This window comes from Pongo pygmaeus, chromosome 10 (genome assembly GCF_028885625.2).
Source record: "Pongo pygmaeus isolate AG05252 chromosome 10, NHGRI_mPonPyg2-v2.0_pri, whole genome shotgun sequence".
Classification (NCBI taxonomy): Eukaryota; Metazoa; Chordata; class Mammalia; order Primates; family Hominidae; genus Pongo; species Pongo pygmaeus.
In genome coordinates this window covers 19,215,685-19,238,809 of record NC_072383.2, presented here as the reverse complement: position 1 = coordinate 19,238,809, position 23,125 = coordinate 19,215,685, and the positions used below count along the sequence as shown (strand labels likewise).

Genomic DNA, 23,125 nt, shown 5'->3' with positions numbered 1-23,125 from the left:
CATTGTCTAAGCGAGAGGCATCTCTACAGATTTCTCAATTTTAGGAAAATAACCATTCCCCAGAAACACAAACAAGTCAAATCAAGATAGTTACCAGGAGCAATTCTTTATATTATCCAGTTGCACAACACACTTCTTGAATAAATGACATATCCTAATTTAGGATACATCACCAGATTCAAGTCGGAGACTATCCTCTGCCAGTCAATAAGAGTGCGGGTCACTGGAAGATCCCTTCGTAGAATTTTTCTCAGGGCTTCATTGGATAACTCCTGTAATTCTTCCAAGACTGCAGCTTGAAATTTGTTCTCTTGCTCTTCCACAAGCCTTGCAAAACTTAGAGCCAGTTGAGCTTGGTTAACTATTTCCAAGCTTTCTTTCAGGTCCTTGGATATTTCAATATGAAGGTTGACACACCTGAAGAAGTGAGCTTGCACAAATATTCTTCCTGTTACTTGGGTTAGAAATGGGTTAACTTGGAAAATCCACTTAGATTTCCAAAGTCCGTTCCAGCACTCTCCTGTTTCATAGTTGTGATCTTCAATGCAAGCTATCAAGTACTCCTTACTTTTGACAGTTTTTCTCAGCACGTTGCAATTTCCTTTTGGATAGTGGTCATTCACATACAGTTTTAAGGCGCACAGAACAACAACTCTCAGGTATTCTGTCTCATTCCGAATGATACCATGACTTTGGATGTCTTTCAGCTGATTTTGAAGCAGGTCATATCTGAAAGAAAGTTTGCTTTGATGGTCAAAAAATCGGTAGTCGCCCATTACATTGTGGTGAGACAAGAGTACTGGATTTCCGTCGATGCAGAGTGGTACAGAATATTTTTGGCAGTGTTGGTGGCCTGCACACTCACCTTGATGGTGCATAAGTTTTTCATCACGGATAAGCAGACAGAGATCATCAAAGGCATTTACAAATTCCCCTGGAGGGGCCTGTAATAACAGTCTGCGAATTACTCTTTCCTTGTCCTTCCTGCTCAGCACGCTAAGTGTCATGTTTGGTTGCAACAGAAGCAAAGCTTCTGAAATGAAGAGTGTTCAAAGGATAAGAAAACATTCCATGAGACACCTTTCCCATCAAGGTGTTAACATTCAAGCTGAAGGTTATTATGTCTATCCATGAAAGCAGGCAGTCTGGCAAGGTTTCAGCCTCCTGATGAGGTCATAAGAAGCTTTCCTTGTGAAGTGTGGAACCTCTGATGATATCACAATGGGAATTCAGACCAAAAGGAAAAAATGACAGTCACCTGACAGTGTGGTGCCCAGCCAACCAGCTATACCTCTTTTGAAGATTTTAAGAACTTAGCCTCCTGAACAGTCTTCTTCGAAAGTGGTGTGTCTCTGTGTACATTATATGTTGTCAGGGATCTAGAGAAGCAGCCCAAAGTTTCAAGAGTGACAGCACTTTGCAACTTCAGGAATCACAATGGTGTTGATTTATACTCAGGCTCTCAGAGTAGCTGCCGAAACCCACTGGAAGCATATTATGATGAAAGGTTTGAGGGGTTTAAACAAAATAGTAAAAAATAAAAGGAGATACAATGGCAGTTCATGGAAAAATGCCAGACATGAGGGAAAGCTGCGTTTTCAAATATTGTGGGTTTGGAGATGGTCAGAACGTAAGAAGCCAAACAGTTTCAAGGGCAGGGTAGTGCAGGTACCACATCTTGCATGCTGTTTCTATGGTTAAGTGTGAGCTAGCTTCAAAGAACAAAGGCAACAAACCACTGTGTGTTCTCTGCTTTCTACCTAGAAAAGTGCTAACAGCTGATGAGTATCAAGAAATTATTTTCTGCAAAGGGGCAGAGTTAATTGTATTTGGAACCCGTGACAGCACCTACTGGGGAAAGACTTCTAAGTGAGGAGAAACGGCTCTACAGGTCATGAAACTATGGAAATGAGATATCCATTGAGAGCTTCTTTCTACCCCCTTCTTCTTTCTCCTAATTATCCTCTTTACTTGATGCTGTTATTCTTTTCGAGGAGTTCTGAATTTAAGTCCTCTTCATTTAAGTTGAACTGCTTGTTCCCTGTTTGTTCTGAGCTTTTCTAACTTTCTCTACATTCTGGTATCCTTTTCTTACAAGAGCATGAGCTTTGCTGTATTAAGTCGTAACTATTAAATTTAAGGAGATCTCATTAATTCGTTCTAACAATCTGAAACTGAGTAGTTTTGCACAATTTTTACCTATACCTTTTATAATTTTCATGATAATTGTCATTATCTCATTTCGATCTTAGTTTTTCAAATGGAAGTATCCTAGTTTTTGTAGTTTATCTGTCTATGATAAGTAAGCTTTTTATTTTTATTTTTTTTTGTTTTCTCTTTCATACCAAATATACACTCACCATGGTATTTTTGATGCTTTTTGATGGTACTTAAAATGTTACGGTCTTGAGTGTGTGTGTGTAGCTGGGCATTTGACTAATGTAGTAATAATAATTTTATCAGTCATGGTTACGATTTATTGAACACTAAGTAGCAGAAACTGTGTTCGGTGACATTAGGAATTCATCTAATGCTTCCACCTTCCTTAAGATTCAGGGTTAATTTGCTCACCTTTCTGGATGAGAGAACTAACAGAGAGGTCAGGTGAGAGGTGATCTTGAAGTTTAGCTGCCTCCCAACTTCATGCCTTCAGGCAATAGATTGTAATAATGTTTTAATGTATTTTCTAAGTAATGACTATAATTCTCAAATTTTAACTTTAATTCTTTTTTTGTATTTTTATTGTGCTATGCCCTTTCACACCTTTACTATAGCAAAGTAACTACTTAATTTTGTTTTTTAAAAACATTATTTATCATACAATTATCCTATAATTTACTTTAAGCATATTCTTTAAAAATAAAAATAAGTACAGTAAATCAAATGTTTCTTTAGGAATTTTAAATACTTAATGACTTTCTATGAGAATTTCCTTAACTTTTTTGTGCTTCATACATGGTTTTTGTCGAAGATTCAGGATGACTTTAGAGGTGGAAAAATTAACCTAGAAAAAACTCAGAGGTTACTTGAAAAATTAGATATTCGGTGCAGTTATATTCATGTGAAACAGATTTTTAAGGTAAGATGATATCCACCCCCTGCCTATCCTGTCCTAGGAGGAACTTAATCCAATGTGAGTAAATGTCATATAAAGATTAGTCTCTTAAGAAGAAAAGCAATTAATTCTACTAACTATATTTACAGTCAAGATGGAGAGCATTTCAGTAGAAAGTAAAATTAGTTGTTGAGAAAATCTGAACTAATACCAGGATATCAGTTTAGAATAATTTCCTGAGCATACAGAAATGCTAACATTAAACCTAGGATTGGATGTCTAACTAGATCAAAATAATAATGGTAACTGTATTAGATGTTAGCTATTTATAGAAAGAGTGGAGAATAAGCCCAAAGTTAGCAGAAGGGAGGAAATAATACAGATTAGCACAGAAATAACTAAAATAGAAAAGAAAAAAATTAGAAGAAATTGAGGAAACTAAGACTTGTTTTTTTTGAAAAGTTAAATAAAATTGACAAATACTTAGTAAGAGTAAGAAAAAAAGAGAGAGGACTCAAATAAATAAAATCAGAAATGAAAGTGGAGACATTACAACGGATCTCACAAAGATGAAAAACACATAGAGCAATCATACACTATAAAATTGGACAATCCAGAAAAAAAAAGAGAAATTTCAAGAAACATACAACCCATCAAGACTGAACCAAGAAGAACCAGAAAGGTTAAACAGACCAATAACAAAAAGGAGACTGAGAGGCTGGATGCAGTGATTTGTGCCTGTAATCCCAATGCTTTGAGAGGCCAAGGTGGGAGGATCACTTGGAGCTAGGAGTTTGAGACCAGCCTGGGTAACATAGTGAGATGCTGTTTGGAGACTTAATCAGTAATCAAAAACTGCCCAGCGAAGAGAAGCTCAGGACCAAATGACTTCACAGGTGAATTCTACCAAAGATTTAAAGAAGAATTAATACCAATCCTTCTGAAATGCTTCTAAGAACACTTCCAACTTTATTTTATAAGGTCAACATCATCCTGATACCAAAGCTGAGCAAAGACACCACAAGAAAACAAAACTTTAGGCCAATATTCCTGATGAACATAGATGCAAAATTCCCCAACAAAATAATAGCAAACCAAATTTATAGCACTTTAAAAGGATCATATTCCATGACCAAATAATATGTGTCTCTGGCATGCAAGGATGGCTCAACATACAGAAATCAATCAATGTGGTGTACCACATTAACAGAATGGAGATAAAAATCACATGATTATCTCAAAAATATAGAAAAAGCATTTGACAAAATTTAACTCCCTTTTATGATAACTCTCAATAAATTAAGTATAAAAGGAACTTAACACAATAAAGTCCATATATGAAAAGCCTACAGCTAATATCATATAAAATAAACTGAAAAGATTTTTTCTAAGATCTGAGAAAAGGCAAGGATGCCCACTCTCACCACTTCTGTTCAAGATGGTACTGGAAATCCTAGCCAAAGCAATTAGTCAAGAAATGAAAATAAAAGGCAATTAAATTAAAAAGGCAGAAGCAAAATTATCTCTATTCACTGATGGCATGATCTTACATGTAGAAACTTCTGACGATTTTGTCAACAGACTACCAGAAGGCTGGGCCTGGTGGCTCATGCCTGTGAAGTAATCACAGCACTTTGGGAGGCTGAGGCTGGTGGATCACCTGAGGTCAGGAGTTTGAGGCCAGCCTGGCCAACGTGGTGAAACCCTGTCTCTACTAAAAATACAAAAATTAGCCAGGCATGGTGGTGCACACCTGTAATTCCAGCTACTCAGGAGGCTGAGGCATGAGAATTGCTTGAACTTGGGAGGCAGAAGTTGCAGTGAGCTGAGATCGTGCCACTGCACTTCAGCCTGGGCAACAGAGTGAGAGTCCTCAAAACAAAAAACCAAAACAATGACAACAACAAAAACAACTACTAGAACTATTAAATTCAGTAAAGTTGCAAGATACAAAATTAGTATGTAAACATTTTTTGCATTTCTATTCATTAACTATGAACTATGCAAAAAGAAATCAAGAAAACATTTTCATTTACATTAGCATTAAAAAATATAAAATGCTTAGGAATAAATTTAACCAAGGAAGTGAAAAACTGGCACACCAAAACTGTAAACCATTGATGAAACAAACTTTAAAAGTGACAAATAAACAGAAAAAATCCCATGTTAATATATCCATACTACCCAAGGCGATCTACAGATTCAATGTAATCACTACTAAAATCCCAATGGCATTTTTGTTTTGTTTTTACAGGAACAGAAGAAACAATCCTAAAATTCATGTTGGAACCAAGAAAGACCCTGAATAGCCAAAACCAATCTTTAAAAAAGAAATAGAAAGGTGGAGGCATCACAATTTTTGATTTCCAAATGTATTTAAAATACTGTAGTAATTGAGGCTGTATGGTAGGGGCATAAAAACAAATATATAGTCCAATGGAACAGAATAGACAGCCCAGAAACAAACCCCTTCATATATAGTCAAATGATCTTCTACAAAGGTACTAAAATACATAATGGGGAAAGAATAGTCTCTTCAATAAATGGCACTGGGAAAACTGTGTATTCGCATGTAAAAAATGAAATTGGGCTCTAACCTTATCCCATACTCAAAAATCAACTCAAAATCCATTAAAGACTTAAACTTAAGTCCTGAAACTATGAAACTCCCAGAAGAAAATAGGAAAAAAGCTTTTTGACATTGGGCTTGGCAAGAATTTCTAAGATATGACTCCAAAGGGATTGTAACAAAGACAGGTAACAAAAACTTGTCTAAAAATAGAAAAGTGGGATTACATGAAACAAAGTAGCTACTGCACAGAAAAGGAAATAATCAACAAAAATGTAAAGGCAATTTACAGAATAAAAGAAAATATTTGCAAACCACATATCTGATAAAGGGATAGTATCCAAAATTGAATCCCACAACTCAATAGAATAAAAACCCCAAATAACCTGATTAGAAAATGTGCAAAGGGATTGTATAGACATTTCCCTAAAGAAGCTATACAAATGGCCAACAGGTAAATAAATAGGTGCTCAACATCACTAATCATCGGGGAAATGCACATCAAACCACATGAGATATCACCTCATACCCGTTAGAATGATTATTATAAAAAAAGTACAACAGAAAAGTGTTTGCAGGAATGTGGAGAAAAGGGAACTCTTATATACTATTGGGGTGAATGCAAACTGGTACAACCACTGTGGAAAACAATATGGAGGTTCCACAAAAATTAAAAATAGAACTGCCATACAATCCAGCAATCCCATTTCTGGGTATATACCCAAAGGAATTGAAATCAAGAGATATTTATACTCCCATATATATTGCAGCATTATTTTACCATAGCCAAGATATACAAGCAATCTAACTGTCCATTATGAATGAATAAAGAAAATATGGTATGTGCATACAATGAAATATTACTCATCCTGAAAAAATAAAGAATATCTTGTTATTTGTGACAATATGGGTAAAACTAGAAGACATTATATTAAGGGAAATAAGCCAGACACAGAAGGACAAATAGTGCATGACACACCACTTATGTGAGGAATCTAAAACAGTCAAACTCATAGAAGGAGAGAGTTGAATGATAGCTACCAGGGCTGGGGGAGGGGAAAACAAGGAAGTGTTAGTCAGGGTATAGTTTCTGTTATACAGCACAAATAAGTCCCAGCGAGCCACTGAACAGCATAGTACCCGTGAGAAATAACACTGTGTTGCATATTTAAAAGTGTAAGAGGGTAGATCTTATATTGAGTATTCTTATCACACACAAAAGTAATAAAGAGGGTCCAGGTGCGGTAGCTCATGACTGTAATTCCAGCACTTTGTGAAGCCGAGGTGGGCAGATCGCCTGAGCTCACAAGTTCGAGACCAGTCTCTACAACATGGTGAAACTCCGTCTCTACAAAAAATACAAAAAATTAGCTGGGCCTGGTGGTGTGTGCCTGTGGGCCCAGCTACTTGGGAGGCTGAGGTGGAATGATCCTTTGAGCTCAGGAGATAGAGGCTGTAGTGAGCTGTGATGGCACTGCTGCTCTCTAGCCTGGGTGACAAACAGAGACCCTGTGGGGAAAAAATAATAAAGAGGGCAGAAGGAAACTTTTGGAAGGAATGGGTGTGTTTATGGCATAGATTGTGTTGATAAATTCATGGCTGTATACTTATCTCCAAACTCATCAAGTTGTATACATTAAATATGTATAGCTTTCTGTATGTCAATTATACCTCAATAAATTGATTTAAAAAATCAAGAAGGAATACGTAATCTGAAAACATATGTTATTTCACTTATTCCCCAAAAGAAAATCATCCAAAAATTTTCTTTGTTTGAAGAAGAACGAGTAGGAGGGAAACCTGGCTCAATTCTGTCACTAGATGACAGAAGGAAAGATCATTAACAAAATTAGGAAAAACCATTTTAGCTGAGTTTTGTACTAGGAAGATGACAAATTTCTTGGAGAATGAGGCAAGAAAGCTACACTGGCCAATCTAGATCAATAGGAACCTTAAAATCCTGCATATGATTTTGTTTTTTGAAAGTGAGTACTCAGATAACACAATCTGTGTTGAAGTTGTTATTGGTTACACAAACTGGGAAAGGTCTGACATTTTACCCTCCCTGCAAGCTACCAAATTGGCCTGATGTAGCTCCATGGAAGCTGGTGGAAGCAGGCTTGTGGGTCAAAAAAAAAAAAAGACGGCTTATTACTCACAGAAATGACAGTTGTCAGAGTATTAGCATTTTGATGTTATTTCCCCAAGCACCAGTTTTTAAAGTGTGGTACGAAGAGGAACAAGTGACACACAGTGAGTTGCGTTATAGAATAGGTACCTCAAGCTTAAGGAACCGGGGCCTTTTATGGTGGGCAGTAAGCCTACCTGATCTTTGCCCTGTAGGCTGTCATCATTATTATACGGAACAGTAAACAAAACTGCTTTTTTTCCTCTGGAAGGAGACAGTATCTTTACCAAAGCTGTTCACTATACAAATGTCCTTGAAAATCTAGTATGGAAGAAAAGCAATCAATACCTCTGCTCAGAAAACACATAGAAACACAAGAGACCTATGGAGAATTGTCTTCCAAGAACCACTTCTCTCAATAACATTTAGCCCTCAAGTTTACAAACCACAAAGAGGAGGTTAAAAAAGAAAAGTTGTGCTTCTCAGGAGAACCCAGTGAAAACCAAAGTTGCAGAACTGTTTCTCTGAATCCAGGCAGTGCATGTGGCCATAAGGTATCAGGATTTTAATCAATTCTTGGCTAATACCACATCCAAAGAACACAAGTTTTTATGAACATCTTTACATGTAGGATTTTTCCTCCGGTAGTATCTTCCAAAGGGAGAAAAACTATTGCTTCCCGATTTAATAAAATTTACATTAAAGACAAAATAAAAATAGTAATATATTGAAATCTGTATCAAATGTGAAATGTTGTAAATATTATTCAGTGATTATCAGGCTTCTTTATGTTATCTTCAGGGCAGAGATATCTGAAGCGAAATTTAGTAAAATACATGCCATATTTAAAAGCATTACATAGAATGCTCAACCATTATAAAACACAGAAATGGCTCACTAATTGAAATGTATAATTACGGACATGAGCAGGCCTGAAGATCTATTGTTTAGCAAAGCATTTTTGGAGTGGCTATGAATATAATATTAATTATAAAAATTAGAGAGGCAGAGTTTGCTAAGAATACTTCAAAAACCTTCCTAAAATAACTGTAAATACTTTAGAAGCATAAATTACATATAAACAAGGCTGATAATCATGATAAACCATTCTTATCTATTAACATAATTCTAGAACCACTAATTTAAAACTTTGTCACCTTAGGCTAAATTGCCATGTATGCATTAAAATGTTGATTAAGTAGAATCCTTAGGGAAGGTGTATTGGTTAACTGTATTTTATGGATAGTTGAAGATTAAGCTTCTTACACATTCAACTCACTTGCTTCAACTCTTGTTGCTAATTTCTTCTCATTTTATGGATGCACCTTTTCCCAGAGTAAATAAAATGAGTCCTAATAAATCTTTCGTGACCAAAATCTTCTAGTCTCTCAGAGCACTAGAGATTCTTGGCTGTAAGACATCCTAGCTGTTTACTACTTGGCAAGTTAAAAATCTCTCTGAGCAAATTTCTTAACCATAGAATGAGACTACTAACATAGCTATGTCACATGATTGTTGTGGGTATTAAATAAGATATTATGTATGAATATACCTAGTACTAGGCATGACACAAAATAGGTGTTCAATAAATACATGTAGACGCCGCATCAGTTAAGTATACACAATTGAATTACATCTATTCATTTTCTAAGTAGCTGACATAAATTCTGACGTGAGTTTATTTTCTTACAAGGTGACATTTTATTATAAATTTGAGTAAAGAAAATACAACTTTATGATCTTGGCAATATATTCTGAACTTCTTTCTACAAGATTAATTATTGATTCATGGCTTGAGCAGCAATTCTCTAAGATTTTTTAAATCCCTTTACTAAAAAAAGTCTATTGCTTTTATCATGCAATAGTCTTTATAGCATTTAAAATATTTTATAGGAAATATATGTTATTTCAATACATAGATGAGTGTTGGATTACACTTTTGATTGTTGGTTGAGTAAGAAATAGTATCCTTTGTAATTTCAGGATTTTTTAAATTGGATTTGCCCTGAGTCTTCAAATTCTTTAAGGAATTAATAGCCCCTATTAAATCTATAGTATGTGCTGACACTCTGTAGGAAACTGTGAACTGTAAAAAATGAATAAAGTGTTATCTCTCTTTTAAGGGCAGAAAAAGGAATGCAGAAATTACTGTTTTATAAGTAGCTTGTAATATATCTCGTGGGTAATACTAACAGGGAATCTGAGAAGAGACTCTATTTAATTTGGGCTTTTATAGAAGATGCCATGATGGAAATGGCATTCTTGCTAGACCTTAAATAAGAAGCAATATGTATGGAGTATGTGGAAAGAGTGCATGGAGAATAAAAAGTAATCAAATATGACGAGTACAGGATGCATGAAAGGAAGTGGTAAGAAAGAGTTGCAAATGACAGTTATAGCCAGATGATGGAAACCTTGAATGGTAGACCATGGAAATTATATTTCCTTTTGTAGGCAAGGGGTACTCACTGAAATTTCTTGAGTAAAGAAATATTACATATTTTAGGATAAATAACATGGCACCAGTTAGAATGGATTGGAAGCTAGTATTCAGAGAGAGAGAAATTATTTCTCTACTGATTCTGCCCTACAAATCTGCTACCTGGAATCAACTCAGCCACTTACATTCTGTTTGGTTCCACCTCATGGTTTCTTACTTTAGTTGGTCCTCCACAATGTAAACTTTTAAAAAGTCTCATCTAAAAAATAAATAGCACCATATCCTCTTCTAATGTTACATTCTCTGTCTTAACAGATAAACCAAAAGAATCCTTCACATTTCTTTCTCCACTTGTTCAATGATCCATTGCAATCCGTTTTGCTTTCATACCTATCTCGAAAATCTTTTTAGGTCATAAACGCTAAATCCACTGGTTAGCCTCTCTGTGCATTTCACTTGTTCCTCTTTATAAAAAATTTCCTTGTTCTGACTTCTACGACATCATTCTCTCCCAATTTTCTCTTAAAATCTGTGACCAGTCCTCCTTCTGTCCTGTGACCATTCCTTCTGCTCTCCTCTTAAAGTTGAGCTCTTTATATCCTTTATTTTTACATTACAAACTTTTCCTGAGCTATCTTATTGACTCCTAATGGCTACTTCTTAAATAGGAACAAGTTCCAACTTTTCTATCCTGAACGTTGAATACAGGTAAATGGCACCATTTGTTCATCATCTGCCATAATGTAGACACTGATTAGGTGTTGCACTCATTTTATTAAAAACATATAAGGAAGTTATTGTTAGCTTCTTTTTACACATAAGGATATTGAGCATAAGAATGTTGATATAATTTCTTCATATCTCACATAACAGTAGAAACTCATGTCTGACTCCAAAGTTATTATTGTACTTTCTTCTATAGCGTATTGTTTTCCTCTATCCCTAACCCACAACCATTTGCCTACTGGCTGTCTCTGCTTAGATGTCATCTCAGATGTACTTCAAATTTAATATGTTTAAAGTGAAACTCATCTTTCCCTCTTAAACTGTCTTTACTCCTTTATTTCTTTGCTCGGTGATCTCAGCACTGTTCTCTCAGTTATCTAAGCAGAAATTGAAGAGGTTTTCAGACTCTTCTTCTGACCCTATCTTTTTAGGTCCATATACTTGCTACACCATGTCAATTGCTCTTGAACTACTTACTACTTATTGTGGTCCTCAGACCAGAAATGAAGCTGATTGCATTTCAGCAAGTCCCAAGTTGACTCATATGTATATCAAAGTTGGAAAAACCCTACAGATTGGTTTGTTTTAAATCCCAACATCTACCTTCTACACTGCTGCCAGAGTAATCTTTCTAGAACAAAAATCTATGTGATTTCTCTCTTAAAACTGATCAATAACTCTTTACTCTTTCCAAAGAAGTCTAAATTTCTCACTGTGGCTTCCGAGGACCCCTGGGACTCAGCTGTGCCTCCTGCCTTATCTTCTCCCGCAGCTTCACTAACATTCTCTCTAATTACACTCTTCTGTTTTGTACTTTGTACCTTCATTTGCTCTGATCTTAACAAATAGAATTAGCCCCTTTCCTCCCTAATTTCAGGCAAATATCTTCCTTCTCATCTCTGAAGACTCAGTTCCAGGATCACTTTTTCTATAAAGATTCTCCTTTGACCCTCCAGGAAGAATTGTCCAACTTTTCTTATTGTGTCTGTTATCTATAAAATTTATTTTATTTTTAAAATTTTAAAAAATTAGAGAAAAGGTCTTGCTCTGTCACCCAGGCCAGAGTACAGTGGTATGATTATAGCTCACTCTAGCCCTGGACTCCTGGGCTCAAGGGATCCTCCTGCCTCAGCCTCCAGAGTAGCTGGGACTACAGGCATGCACCAATGCACCTGGTTAATTATTTTTTTTTACATTTAGAGACAGGGTCTCACTATATTGCCCAGGGTGATCTCGAACTCGGCCTCAAGTGCTCCTCGCATCTTGACTTCCCAAAGCTTGGGGATTGCAGGCGTGAGCCATTGTGCTTAGCTACAAAGATTATATTTCGGAACCTGTACACTTCCATGCCTACTTTCTTTTTCTAGACTATCTGCTTCCACAGGGCACTGAAGTTACTTTTGCATCCTTGCAAATGTTACTTTTGCATCCTTGTTAATGTTACTTTTGCATCCTTGTTACCCAGTATAGTATCTGACTCATATATTTGGTAAGGAGGAAAGGGAAGAAGAAAAGGAAACAGGCAAAACTGCCAAACAATTTAAACTAGTGTGAGAGTTTGGGAAAAAAGAAAGTGGCAAGTCATATCATTTCCTGTAATGTAGTTTGAATTTACTTAGGCTTTATTTTTAATGTAATTTTAGATACAACCAACTCTAAAATGCTGTATCTTACATTAAAAGTAAATTCTGTTTTGATAAATCAGCTTTCTCATCACATTATTTTAGATAACATTTCATATTTTTACTAGCAAACTGAGCATTGGAAATGGAAAATGGTGACAATATGGAAAGCCTTCATTCTGTTTCTGAAAGTGTACACTCAGAATGACAATCAATAGAATTATTTTGTATTCTTTTTTCCTTGTTTATTCAATCATTCATTTAAACATATAGTAATTAAGCTCCTCCTCTAGGTAGGTCCAGTAGCAGGCATTGGGAATAAAAAGAATAAAATATCTACCTTCATGATGTTCACGGTCTTGAAGTACGTGGTGTATTTCTAAATATACAAGACATTGAATGAATTGTTTGGGAAAGTGCTTTTTGTAATGCTTTGCAAAGAATAACCACTTAAGGAACATTTTTTAACAGGAGAAAAATGATTTTATTACTCTTATTTTATGTTGTTTAATGATTAATATGAAACATTTTAAAGGTGATAGTGAACCCTGAGGTGGGGCCTGAGATTTTGCATATCTTCTGGAATATGCATTTTTAAATCTCTTTTCCTATCCTCCTTAAGTCTAGGGAGATAGTTAACTCCTTTATCTAATTATTGTCTAAATGCGCTTATTTCATCAGATTCAAAAAACTGTTTGGGTGGTAGGCCGCATTCTGAATATCTTCAGTCAGGCACTTTTTTAAGTCCTGAGGATACAAGAAACTCGCTATCTAAGGCAATTCTAGAATGAATATAGAAAAAGGCTGTTATTCCAATCTAATAAGGCCTGTAATAAGAGAAGAAAGTGGAGTCTTCTAAGAACCCAGAGAAGGGATATTTTAATGCAACCTGGGGAGGAGACACAAAGGACCTAGGAAGATTTCTAGAGTGGGTGACACTTTTTCAAGGATTAGTAGAAATTGGTAATTTAAACAGAAAGAAGGATATTCCAGAAAGAAAAACAAACAAACAAACAAACAAAAAACAACAAAAAAAATCTGTACCATAGCAAGAGATGGTTTGGTACCTGTGCTGCAACTAATTCAGAGCACCTGAAGTGTGAGGTGGAAGGAGGAAAAAGATAAGAGCAGAAATCATCCATGACATTTTAGATGGCCTTGGATGCTACACAATACAGTTGGGGTTTTGTCTTGAAGACAAAGGAGGTGCAGTGAGAACTTTAAGAGGGAGTTGAGATGGTCAGATTTGCATTTGACAGAATTTATTTCTGCCTATATACTGTTAATCTGTGTAATGGTATACTGACTTTTTTTCTTCCAGCTGCTCCTCTGGGTGGTCTTAGAGTTAGTTAAAAATTCTGGTCTACCTGTGTGGCTGGGGACAATTTACGTAAGATTTTTGCGCTTCAGTTTTCTCTTACAGGGGAGTCTAGTACGTTGGCAGTCTGAGCTGCTATCACGTGCCTCAGCACTCAGATTGCACCTTCTTACTTATTGCTTTTCTTCTCCCTGCTTCCCTTGATCGTGATGCTGCCATGTCCTGTTTTTCTTCCCCATTGTTACTTGCTCCTTGTTGCTTTCCTTTTCCATTCTCTTTCTACTAAAATTAGATCTTCCCCTCTTCAGTGATACAACTCTCACTATTCTGTGTGGTTTTCATTTTTCTATAATTTGATTAACATTTGACTTTCAATTCTTCTTTGATCTTGATCAATTATAGTGATTCTTTGGATTTGTGGAATTTTGTTTGGACTCATATCTCCAATTCTTTTTAGTATAAGATGGCAACTTTGACCTTTTAGAAGAACACGAGACAAAACAAATTATCAGAGAACATTTCAGATGACCAAGCTTATACTCTGTTTGAAAGTAATAAAACTTTCATTATTCAGTGAATAATGTATATTTTATTTTATGCTGCTATTCAGTAGAACCATAATTTTTTATTTATATAATTTTCTATAACCAAAATTTTCAGGAATTACAGGCACATTTTAAATTTTTATTGACTTGCTTAAGGTTTTATGGCAAATAAGGAGTGGGATAAGGCTAAAATGAAATTAATTCTATAACATCCACTTCCATGGACCTCAAAATCCAGAATTTAAAAACAGTAAGTTGAAGCATGTTATTTAAGTAATGTAGTGAACAATATGCATGAATTACTTTAAGATTATATAATTTTAAGGTGCTATCATTGTTTAATAAGCTCTGGAGACCCAGCATCTGATTTGACAACCACAGATCCCACTATGACACAATGCCTCTTCAACACATGCTTCTTGCATTCAAGCTGTTTACAATGTAACAAGAGCGTTAAGATGTTATAAAAAAGCATTCTCTTTAAAAATTAAATCTCCCTCTTAGCTGAAATTCCTATTTCCCAGTTTTTTTGTTAGTGATACTATAGTTCTACTAGTTTTTCTAACTCTCCCTGACCCCAGTCATTCCTGAATTATCTCTCTCATTTGTCTAAAATTGCATTGTGTCGAATCCTTCTGAATTCTCCCTTCGTCATTTCACTGAGGTCTGTTCTTTAGTGTCTATTCACCACCTCCTACTTGAATTTCTTCTTATCTGCTCTCTTACCTGCAGTTCTCTATCTCTTCCAATTGGAAATGCACAACTAATCAAACCAGTCTTCTATTTTTGGTATTCCTTTTCCTATTCAGAAACTCCCAGTCATCCTGGTACTTTTAATAACTTGCCTTTTCTCATAAAGTTCAAATGTGACCTTTCGAATCCACTCTTTCTTATTGGAGCTCATCTTGTTCGCACCTGCCCCAAATCCTTCAATGATTACTCAGACTCTACTTCTGCAAGGTATTGCATAACTACTACAGCTTCTGCAGTTTACATTGATCTTGAATGTGTCTGACTCACTCTGACATACATGGTCCAGGCTACACACCAGTGGCATGAGATTACACACTGCCTGGTATGGTTTTAAGAAGGTATTGAAGTAAAGTGGAATACAAAAATGAAATGTGAAATTGAAAGACAACCTGGAATCCTCATTTTCTCCCAGAGTCCTTTCTTTATCCCTGTAACCACTGGGTTTCAAGAGTTAACTAACCCTTTCTCAATTTTGACATCACTCCATGCAGCTTTATATATTTTATCTTCAATAAGAATCCAATGTAAGTTTCATCTTCTTTCAAGTATAAATTATTACATATTACATAAATACTCTAATATTCATTTTATGTATTTTTTATACTCACAATGTGAGCCCACCAGTCATTTTTTTAGTAGGACAATGACAGGCTGAAACAAGGAAGAATCACCATAGAAGAATTTAGAGCAATTTATCGAATTATCACTCACAGAGAAGAAATTATTGAGATTTTCAACGCATATTCTGAAAACCGGAAAATTCTTTTAGAAAATAATCTGGCTCAATTTCTGACACAAGAACAATATACAGCTGAGATGAGTAAAACTATTGCTTTTGAGATCATTCAGAAATATGAGCCTATCGAAGAAGGTATGTTTGCATTTCAAACTTTTATCAGAATATTTATATGTGAACTATTTTTTTCTTTTTTCAAAAATTATTTTAAAGCAAAGTATTTTTATGAATTATGGTTATCAAATTGCAGCTTTTGGATGGGTCAAATGTCTTTGGGAAAATATATTTTATAGAATTGATACCTTTTACAATGCTATACTATGCAACTATCACATCCTTTCCTATACATTGTTCAGCTCCTTTCTTTTAACTGCTTCCATGTATCTCTCAAGTGTTGAGAAATGAGCTTGGAGGTGAAAGTAAGACAACAATTCTATTACATGTACCCTATTAGAAGAAAGTATCTTGATCTCATGAATAAGATAAAACCCCAGTTATAGGTGGTCTTCCATTTTAATGCATTATATTATTGAAAATATGTATGAAAATTAAATGTGCTAAATGAAAAAAAATTCTAAGAAAATATTATAAACTGATGAATTTTACTTTGTTTATAAATATAATTATCTACAACATTTCATAAATATATATGCTTTTCGCTTGTTCTTCATTTTTGAACACATAGTGATTTGGTTTAAATTAAATGACCATTTAGGCTAATGATCTGTCATAGAATTTGTGATCTTTGTTGTATCTTTCAATGGGTAAAAACACTTCACAGTTTTTCATTTATGTTCATTTTGAAATAAAAGTATAAACACATAATACAATAAAATAATCAAATATGGTACCAAAACATTGTGAAAGCACAATGTTTGACCTTACAGAAACTAACTGATAGAATAGCTCAAAATATTCACCTAGGAGGGGCGTATGAAAGTTCTAGTTTTGCCTCTTTAAGTTGGTTTAGGCTACCAATGTTTAACACGTGATAATGTAGGTTCTAACAAAACCAAATTTATTTCTGCATTGGATCATACATTCATAATTTATTCAAATATTTATCTGTAGTAACCAAGTATGGTTTTGGGGGCTGAAGATACAGTGAAGAATAAGGCAATTAGGTCTTGAGTTCCTGATGGGTTGGAGGAAAGTTGACAGTAAATAATGAAGCATGTAAAAGGATATCTTAAGATAGTGCTATGTGATATAGAAACATAGAGCAGGGAAGGTGATGGAGAGTAAGTGACCTGGGAGGCCTAGTTCAGGTTGGGTGTTCAGAGGAACCCTCTCTGAGAGTGTGAGATTTGAGCTGAGACTTAAATGGCAAGAACGGACAAGTTATATGACAAAATGGGAGAAGTGTCTAAGGTCCAAGTAAGGGAAGCATTAAATCTGAGTTGAATAACTGAAGGAACAGGAGGACTGTGTGGTTAGAACTTTGACAATGAGAGGGAGATGAGTTTGGAGAGACTGGCAGAGATCGAACCATACAGGTCCTTAGAGGCCACAATAAAGATTTTGGCTTCATGACTCAGTGCCATGCAAAGATTTTGGAGGGCTCTCAACATTGTAGTGGTGTCATTGAGTTCAGTGTTAGTGACAATTTGGTCTCAGCACCATTAAATTTTTGCAGGTTTGCAGCAAGGTAAAGAGCTTGCACCAGAATACTAAGCGACTATATCACTAAGCAGAACTGATGAGTTCAGTTGACTTTTTTTATTTATTTTTATTTTTTTTTTAATAGCAAGACTTTCTCTGAGGAAGTAGTGAATTGATTTATGTTCTGGCTCAAGCTCTTTATGTCATTGCCAACTGGAAACAACCAGTTTACAGATGAGCACTTTAGGTAGCACTAATCTCGTGAATATTACCAAAAAAATTACTTTGGCACTGTAAACTTCAGGTGGTAAATTAAAAGATACAAATGAGATATTGGGATGGTGGCAGTGACACTTTGGAATTGTGTTTGCATTTTAACTACAATATTATACTGTTCATCCATTTCCTCTTTTGAGCCTTCACCTGCCTCGAATACTCTCCAACACAGCCAAGACCTTGCATTTCATTTACATGATTATTGATCACTTTGGTGTCTTATTAAGGCCAATTTGAATTATGATCTTATAGTTCCAAATGCCGCCAAGTTCCTCAGCTTCATCCCTCATTGGTATGTGACATGCACCAAATGAGGTTTTTAAAAATCCATGTGATTAATCCTTATTTCAAACTGGTAGTTTTTAAGGGAACAAAATGAGTTTATTTTCTATTCCATTACCAAAGATGTTTATTTAATTATTCAATAGTTCAAAGGGGCTAAGCCAATTACTGCTAATTAAACAGGGAAAAATAATAAATGTATGCAAGTCATTACTGTTACAATGCATGATTCATTTGCTCCATACACTTCTATCTTCCTAAATTTATATGGCTTTGAAACAGAGGGTTTGTATACCTATACAAATTTTATTTATTTTCTTCTAGCTTTTATTTTTTAAACCAAAATAGTAATAGCATTTTGAATGCTGTCTTCTTCATTTTTACGATGTCATAAACATTTACTTACGTCACTATATTTTTATGATACATTATTCTTAATGGCTGCTTAGTATTGTATCATATTTTGAGCTTTAATTTGTTTATTCTCCCATACTTATCTTGCTTTTATAAACAATGCTAATGTGAGCATTCTTGTACATCACTGTCTGAGTCTCTACTTCTACAGGATAAATTCCTGGAAATAAAATTCTCTGCCAAAGATCACACTCTAACCAAGTGAATGCTCATGTCACCTTTTCTTTTTGGTTGAAATGAACTATCAATAGCAATAATAGCAACTGAAAATTTTAGAGTGAATATATAAGGGTAGATCCTATTATTACCCCCATTCCACAGATAGGGAGAAGTTAGCTAATATGCTCAAGGTCATATAACAAGTTAAATGGATATGAGTCCAGGCTGTTTCCAGAGCCAGTCTTCTGCTTGATTGATATTTTGGTACATATTACAGTGAGTAAAAAAGTTCAGCGATTAATTACTAAAGATGATCACATGCAAATGACCCAGCAGTTCCATTCCTAGGCATGCACCATACAGAAATGTGTATATATTTGCACCAAAAGACATTTACTGGTTATTTTTGGCAGCACAATTTGTAACAGCCCCAAACAGGAAATTATCTAAATGCCTATCAGTGATAAAATGAATAAATAAATGGTGGCATAGTCATACAATGGAATACTGCAAAGTAATGGGAATGAGCAATGTATAAGTACGTGTAACTACAAGAATAAATCTTTGAAATATAATGTTGAGTAAAAGAAACCAGATACAAAAAATACATACTGTCTGAGTCAATTCATGTAAAACACAACAACCAAAGAAAACTCATCTGTGCTTTTCGAAGTCAGATCAGTGGATATACTTGGGTGTGGTGAGTGACAGGGAAGTTAGTCGGAAGCAGGCTTCTGGAACACTGCAATGCTTTGTTCCTCAACCTGTGTGCCAGTTATCCAGATGTGTAGCTTGTGGAAGTTCATTGATCTATAATATATGTACTTGTGTGTATTTTTAAAACATAAAAAAAGAGATAATTAAATAATATATTATTTACTTGAATGTTAATATGGAAGAACTGAAGGTTTTACTACAAAAATTTGTTTCCAAACAACATAAATATAGTATTAATATTAATTCTAAAGGAATATTTTAGAAATATGCTCTACTACTGAGTAAGTTTACAAGTGAGATGTAATTTTTTATCTTGCTAATGGTATTTTTGCATCCTTTTAACTTATTTTATTTTTTTTTTTAGTTAGGAAAGCACACCAAATGTCATTAGAAGGTTTTACAAGATACATGAATTCACGTGAATGTCTACTGTTTAAAAATGAATGTAGAAAAGTTTATCAAGATATGAGTCATCCATTAAGTGATTATTTTATTTCATCTTCACATAACACGTATTTGGTATCTGATCAATTATTGGGACCAAGTGACCTTTGGGGATATGTAAGGTATTTATTTTATTTTTAAATCTATTACATTTAAAAATACTTGGAAGTTCCTGGCAGTGTCTACCTCAGTAGGCAAGAGTGCACAATAAAAAGAAGACTCTCCATGTTATCCAGACTCATAGGGAATAGAAATTTTTACTTGTACATATCTTGAAGATCCAACAATTGGATGAAGTGGCAACATAATTTATTGTATGCATTAGTATCATATGCTTCCCTTCTAATCCCACCTGTTAACCTCTTCTCCATGGTTATGGCCCCTCTGAAGTTTGCTGAATAACCTAGACACTTCTCAAAGGAAAGCATATGAAGAAGACTCTTATTTAGCTAGTCAGAAGATCCTCGATTTTAATAAGTATGGTTAAAATTAATTATCAGACATCAGGACACATACTATAACTAAAGCCAACACATAAATATAGTACATTGTACAACTTCGCATTTATGGATAGTGATTTTTATAGACTTGTATGTTAAATAGTTTACATAGATTAAAAATAATCCATATTGCATCGCTGATTTTATACCTAACAATGTACCTATCATACTGTTAATACCAGACTTCAGTTTAGTCAGTCAGCTCAGATACAGTGCTGAATAAGATTTTCAAAGCTGCTACATTTATCTGTGTACAAGCAGACAGACAGATAATAACCAGGTAAAAAAATGTTTTCAAGGATGAATGAATCATGCAGGGAAGATGAACTAAGGTAATGTGATAGAAAGTGACTGTGGGGTGGAGAGTGTTACTTAGGGTAAAGTTATCAGAAAAGTCTTCTCAAGAGGTAAAAAGAAATATTTGTGGCATGAGTGATGACACAGGAAGCCTTAGAAAGATCTAGTAGGAAGGTCATGTTAAACAGAGTAAGTGCTTGGCATGTTTAAATGAGAGAAAAATGGCAAATGTGGTTAGAGACAAGTCAATGGTGAATGAAGGGAGGTGAGTTTGAGGAGGTAGGCAGAGTCAGTTAGTGAGGATCTTGTAGAGCATGGAGAGGAGAATAGATTTTATTCCAGCTGCACTGAGAAGGATTTTCCTTAAGATAGTGTCATAATTTGATTTATTCAGTAATGTAGAGGAATGACTGATGGGGCCAGAGCGGAGGTAGAAGATGATTTGGGAAGATGGTGTAGCAGTGCAGGTGATATAGCTGGTGGTGAACTCATGAGGCAGCAGCTGAGATGATAAGTGGTTGAATTTGAGATACAGATGCTTCTCAACTTACAATGTGGTTACATCCCAATACTTGAAAATATCTAAGTTGAAAACGTATTTAGTACATCTAACCTACCAAACATTATAGCTTAACCTAGCTTACTTTAAGACACTTACACTAGCTTACAGTGAGGCTAAATCATATCCTCACTCCCAAAGCACCCCCAAAAACTGGCAACACAGGACACCATAGAGTTTTGGTTGTTTACCCTTGTGATCATGTGGCTGAGTGGGATCTGTAGCTCACTGCTGCTGCTCAACATCTTGCAACGGAGTATCTCATACAGCATATTGCTAGCTTGGGAAATGACCAATATTCAAAATTCAAAATGTGATTTCCACTGAATGCATATTTTCTTTGCACTATCATAATGTTGAAAAATTATAAGTTGAACCATCATATGTTGGGGACCATGTAATTTTAGGAGGCATAGCCAACATGACTTACCAGGTGATTTGAAGAGAGATATGAGGGAAAGAGAGGAATCAAGATTTTCATTCCAATAACCAAATTACAGTGATACTGTTGGCTGAGATGTTGAAGCCCAAGAGAGAAGCCCATTGTAGGGTTTGAGGCAACATGCAAGGGTTCTGTGGTTTCCATGTTAAGTTTGAGATACCAATTCGTTTCCAAATGGCTAGATCAGATAGTCTGATCTATATGTGTGTGGAATTCAGAAGTTAACAGACTGGAAAAACAGAATTGGAAGTCATCAGCATATACGGGGTATTTAAAACCAAATGATTAGATAGTATTACTTAAGGTAAAACCATCCATAGAAAAGATATCTTCTAATTCCAAGATAATATCAAACATACAAGTAAATATTGCTGCTTCTCTAATTTCAAATCTAAATAAAGACATAAATTCACAAATTTTGAAATGTATTCATTTAGAATTCTGTAAAGACAGCCCAATTTATAGCTATAATTTCATTATAGGAATTTCTGTTCATTTTTTGTTATTTTAATTTTTTTAAGAGAGAAAATATAAATATTAAAGCAGTTATATTTAGAAATATATATAATTACTTTTACATTACAAGAAAAAGTTTCACCCAACCGCAAATTTACATTTAAATTTAATTGTCCTTTTCTCTGTTTCTTTATCCACCTTTGGAAGATACATGCTTAGTATGAAAGTCTTTCAAAATATTTTTCCTTGTGACTAGTGGCATAATATAGTGTTTAAATATCAATGTTTAAGTTTCTAGTGCTCATATTTCTTCCCTTTCCCTCATCTGTTAATTTTGTGACAGATATAACCATTGTGTATCTCAATTTCCTCATATTTACAAAAGGAAAAAGAATATTACTGCTTTATAGCATTCAATATCTTAATGTAACAAAAGATTCTTAAATTTATTTTTATTACCAGTTAAAATTCAACTTCAAATAGAAAATAGTAATATTACACAATCTAAAGAGGTTACAACAAAAAATATAATATTTTATACCTTGATAGTTTATAGGAAGTATTTGAAGGAAATTTAAGGATAAATAGATGAAATAAAGTTGAGTGGAAATTTCATACCACAAAGTTCTGTACAAATTCTAGAATGCCTGGAGACTATCACCTGTAAGTTTCCTAGCAGCCAAAGTCAAGAGAGAAACAGGATTAGTTACAAGGTTTACAATGATCATAAAAAACAGTAGTGAATGAGAGAGAAATTTTCTCTATTTGTTTCCAAAAAGGAGGCTCAAAGTGAAATAGTGGAGTGTCCTCAACATCACCATTGGAGACGATAAAACTTTCTCTTATGTGCCTCCACATGTAAGTGGTTGGCATGACATTGTGCAGTCACTGAAAACATTTTGCTGGGGACCAAACCATGTAGTCTGAATATGCAGTTTTGTAAAGGTTGGCTTGATCCATGGATAAAATTAAAACTAGAGAAGTAGCAACAGCCAATATTATTTATGAAAAGTTTTCTTTCATAACATATTTCTTGGTGTTTTTTTCCCCCCACTACCCAAGTAAAAAGCTCAAGATTTTTCTCT

General features: G+C 34.8%; 2 protein-coding genes across 23 annotated transcripts in view; one reads left to right on the top strand and one right to left on the bottom strand.

Annotated features, from left to right (window-relative positions):
- CAPZA3 (capping actin protein of muscle Z-line subunit alpha 3) overlaps positions 1-1,675 on the bottom strand; it is a 54,464-nt gene extending 52,789 nt beyond the window's left edge. For 4 of the 5 annotated variants that reach the window (XR_008492843.1, XR_008492844.1, XR_008492845.1 and 1 more), the window contains exon 1: positions 95-1,225. Coding sequence is in view for 1 of the 5 variants with exons in the window: in XM_054443282.1 (XP_054299257.1) it covers positions 108-1,007 (900 nt within the window). In the remaining 4 variants the exon portion in view is untranslated. Of the gene's footprint in view, positions 1-94 lie in introns of all 5 variants that reach the window. The other variant, XR_008492841.1, reaches the window with a different exon arrangement.
- PLCZ1 (phospholipase C zeta 1) overlaps positions 1,242-23,125 on the top strand; it is a 59,301-nt gene continuing 37,417 nt past the window's right edge. For 7 of the 18 annotated variants that reach the window (XR_008492838.1, XM_054443270.1, XM_054443277.1 and 4 more), the window contains exons 1-3: positions 2,956-3,079; positions 15,793-16,027; positions 19,707-19,908. Coding sequence is in view for 17 of the 18 variants with exons in the window: in XM_054443270.1 (XP_054299245.1) it covers positions 15,973-16,027; positions 19,707-19,908 (257 nt within the window). In the remaining variant the exon portion in view is untranslated. Of the gene's footprint in view, positions 1,669-1,764; positions 1,892-2,950; positions 3,080-15,772; positions 16,028-19,706; positions 19,909-23,125 lie in introns of those variants that run through there. The other 11 variants (XM_054443280.1, XM_054443281.1, XM_054443279.1 and 8 more) reach the window with 9 other exon arrangements.